The sequence below is a fragment of the Arachis stenosperma genome, chromosome 6, assembly GCF_014773155.1.
Source record: "Arachis stenosperma cultivar V10309 chromosome 6, arast.V10309.gnm1.PFL2, whole genome shotgun sequence".
NCBI classification, from domain to species: Eukaryota; Viridiplantae; Streptophyta; class Magnoliopsida; order Fabales; family Fabaceae; genus Arachis; species Arachis stenosperma.
In genome coordinates, this window is record NC_080382.1 from 93,947,494 (window position 1) to 93,951,444 (window position 3,951).

The 3,951-nt window shown below is 42.4% G+C and overlaps 1 protein-coding gene across 1 annotated transcript; it reads right to left on the minus strand.

Moving 5' to 3' along the window:
- Positions 1 to 1,958: 1,958 nt before the first annotated feature.
- LOC130934293 (uncharacterized) lies at positions 1,959 to 3,117 on the minus strand. The gene is made up of 2 exons (XM_057863880.1): positions 2,953 to 3,117; positions 1,959 to 2,213 (listed from the first exon to the last, which is right to left on the minus strand). Exons 1-2 carry the CDS (start codon positions 3,115 to 3,117, stop codon positions 1,959 to 1,961), a joined length of 420 nt encoding a protein of 139 aa, XP_057719863.1.
- Between the last annotated feature and the right edge of the window lie 834 nt (positions 3,118 to 3,951).

Genomic DNA, 3,951 nt, shown 5'->3' on the forward strand with positions numbered 1-3,951 from the left:
GCTTTAGGCCACGCTTTTAAAAGCTTGGCCCATGACCATGAAACCTTGGCCTCACATGCATTAATGCTTATGCATGCATGCATTTAAGTAAATGGCCGAATGAAATTAATGAAACCATGCATGCATTTGCTTAAGTGATATCATCATTGGCATTAAAGAATGAATGAAATGCATGCATTGTTAAAGCCAATAAAAGAATTCATTTTTAAAGCAAATGGCTTTAACATGAATGCATTGACATGAAACATTAAGCCAATAAATGCCATGGCCAATGAAAACATGCAAACTTTAATTTCTAATGCAATTAACGTTAATGCACTAAAGCATTATTAAAGCCATACATTGCGAATAAGTGCTTTAATGTTAATGCATTAAGCTTTATTAAAGTAAATACAAGCATGCATGTAAGGTTGCAAAATTAAAGCATGGCATCCATTGTAGAAGCTTCCACGTTTACGCTCACGTTTGCCTCAAACGTGAGGTCAAACGTGAGTGACAGCACAGCCACCCTGAAGGAGCCAACGTTTGCGCCAACGTTTGCCTCAAACGTGAGGTCAAACGTTGGCAGAGGAATACCCTGGAGGAGGAGCTAACGTTTGCGCCAACGTTTGCCTCAAACGTGAGGTCAAACGTTGGCTGATGAATTGATGCCTGGGAGGACCTCACGTTTGCGCCAAAGTTTGCCTCAAACGTGAGGTCAAACGTTGGCCAAAGAATGCCTGGAAGGAGCCACGTTTGAGCTCACGTTTGACCTCAAACGTGAACTCAAACGTGGATGACAGCAAATGGCCTTCTGCATAATGCCACACACGAAGACGTTTGAGTCAACGTTTGCCTCAAACGTTGACTCAAACGTAAATACCCCAAGGTTCAAATTGCAAGCGGATTTCTTCTCAAGACTAAGGCCATCCGGATCCATCTTCAACCCAATTCCACTCCAAATCAAGCAAAGCCCAATTGACATCACTCAAAGGCACAAGGATCAGTTAGATTAGGATTTTTCATTTTTGAAATTTAATTTGTTTTCAATTTCATTTTCATTTTGTAAAAGCCTATATAAAGTTATTGGTTTCATTTCACTAGGAAGGCTGGCTCCACTAGGGAGCATTAGGATTAGAGAGCTCTCTCTTTTAGTTTTCATTTTTGTTTTGAATCTTGGGTTGAGAATTGAAGAAATTCTGTTTCAATCTCACCTTGAGAATTCTCTCTGTTTGCTCTTCTGCAAAATTTTTAGTGAATTGTATTTTGAATCAAAGTTCTCCTTACTATTTTCATCTTTCGTTCTTTTGCAAATTGTTCTCTATTGGATCAAGGAAGGAATTGAGATCTAGACTTGTTTTCTAGTCTCTTTGATTTCTTGAGATCTTCATTTTGATTTTGCAATTGAGTTGAATTTAATTTCTGTTTGCTTCTTCAAGCAATTCTGCTTTCTGTTTGAGATCGGTTGTAAGTTACTGCATCTTTTACAATTCCTTGTTTGATTTCTTGAATCCCAGCTCCCAAAATCCTTTTATTCTTCCTGCAATTTAAATTTCCAGTTGCTTGATCTACTGCTTTCATTTAAATTCCCTGCTCCCACTCCATTTACATTTAATGCAATTTACATTTCTTGTCATTTAAGTTCCTGCAATTTATATTGCTTGCTCTTTAAGTTTATGACCATTTACATTCTGCAATTTTAATTTTCCTGCAATTTTACATTCTGCAGCATCAATTTTACCCAATCACTCAATGTTAGCTTGACTAAACTAATCACCCACTAAAGTTGCTTGATCCATCAATCCCTGTGGGATCGACCTCACTCTAAGTGAGTTATTACTACTTGATGCGGCCCGGTATACTTGTCGATGAGTTTGTGTGTTTGGAAATTCGTTTTTCCACAAAAAACACCCATTAGGGGAGGGGGGAAATCAAGCATGAGAAGCTCCATCGCCAGGCGGTGGTGGGTGATGATGACGCTAGTAAACGATGACGGATCCAGAAGGATGTGAGGCTGGGTCGGCTTGGTGCTCCTCCGATGTCTGACTGGCTGGCTCTGCGGCTCTTTTGGCACTCGGCTCAGGCACAACTGCCGGCTCCTCAACTCTAGGCTCCTCTGCTCTATGCTTCGGTGGCTGGACTGCCTGGCCAGCTTTAGCTGCTGGCTCCTCTAGTGCTGGCTCCTCTCTCTGGGGCTCAGGCTCTGGTGTGTCCGGAGGAGGTGGTCTAGGATCCTGCCCGTCAAACTTTGCCACTATCCACTAGAAGCGGCGAGCGTTGCGGCACTCGATATGGTGCAGAGTCTCAAAAATCTCCCGACCCAGCTCATAAGGTGTCTAGAGTCGGGGTATGGGTGTAGGAGGTGCTGAAGGCGGTGCTGATGGCTCTGCTGCTGATGTAGGCTCAGAGGTCTTTTTCTTCTTCGGAGGCGGTCCTTCAAAGTCTCCGTATGGCAGAAAGGGCTGCTTACTGATGTAGGCAGACATTCGGTCTGTCGGACGTGTCTCTACACCAGATAAGGCTGCAAATCTGGTGATCAATTTCCAAGATATAGAAGTCAATGGAAAATGTGAGCCCCTTAATGCTCACCAACGCATCCTCATCAATTCCAACCACTGTAATAATACTTTTATCTACTAACACAAAACGAGCTGCTGACCTTTTTAAGGGAGGGAGCCTCAAGGCATTATATATAGACAAAGGTATACTCACGCATGCTCCTAAATCACACATGCAGTCAGAAAATATTACATCCCCAATGGTACAGTTAACCATGCATGGACCTGGATCACTACATTTTTTAGGTATATCTCCCATCAATGCAGATATAGAACTACCTAAAGGAATAGTTTCCAATTCATTAATCCTATCCTTATGTATGCACAAATCTTTTAGAAACTTCGCATATTTAGGTACTTACTGAATGACATCAAAAAAGGGAACAGTTACCTCAACCTTTTTTAAGATTTCTACCATTTTTGGGTCAAGTTCCATCTTCTTCCTGGGCTTTCTCACAAGGTGTGGAAATGGGACAGGGGTAACGTCTTTGGTAGCTTTAGCTTCTTCTGATGCGTCATTCTCTGGTTGAGTTACTTCTACTTCAACCGTGTCTTGTACGTCACCTTCTTTTTTTATCATCCTCCAGTTCAAGCGTGTCCTCAGCTGGGACGTGTTCTAACTGGCTTGGCTCCTCAGGATTCCTCTCTTACAGTGTGGTTCCAGACCTCAAGGTGATGGCGTTGATGCCACCCTTGGGGTTGGGTAAGGGTTGAGAAAGAATTCCACTGGAGGTTGAAGGCTGGTTGTTGGAGTTATTTAGTGATCTAATCTATAAGACAAGAGCTTGTAAGGTAGAGTTCAGACTGTTTAAGGTAGAAGTGAGGTTGTTTTCCATGGTCTTTTGTCTTTGATCAATCGAGTGTAGTAACTCATCATTAGAAGATGAAGAGGGGTAAGTGATCTGAGGGGTCTGCTAAGATGCTTGGGACTGCTGTAGATGAGGTGCTCTATAAGCCTGGTTCTGGTTCTGTTGTTGATAAGTAGGATTCTGCTGATATCGGTTTTGCTGATTGTTGTTAGTATTCCAACTCTGATTTCCTTGGCCGTCTCTGCCTCCTCTATTATAGTTGTCCCTCCAACCTTGGTTAAAGTTACCACCTTGGTTATAGTTGCCGCCTTTTTGATAGTACCCTTGATTCGGGTGGTCATAGAAATTGTGAGTAGCTGCCACGGTGTTGTCTTCATGTTGGAGTTCTGGACATTCATCAGTGTAATATTTATAATCAGCGCATATTCCACATACTCTCTGAGGGACCAGTTGTTGACTATGTTGTGGTGAAGGGGGTTGGGATTGTTGTTGGCCTAGATGTATCTGCTTCAGTAGGTTGGTCATCTCACATATTGATTGTGTGAGAGTATTATTCTCATTGCCAGAGGAAACCTCTGCCACAACCTTGGGGTGGTTGTTCCTGT

Coding starts and splice junctions, on each gene's coding strand:
- LOC130934293 (XM_057863880.1), bottom strand. CDS start 3,117: ATGATAAAAAAAGAAGGTGACGTACAAGACACGGTTGAAGTAGAAGTA. Junction 2,214..2,952: donor TGGAACTTGACCCAAAAATG/GTAGAAATCTTA, acceptor TTTGACGGGCAG/GATCCTAGACCACCTCCTCC.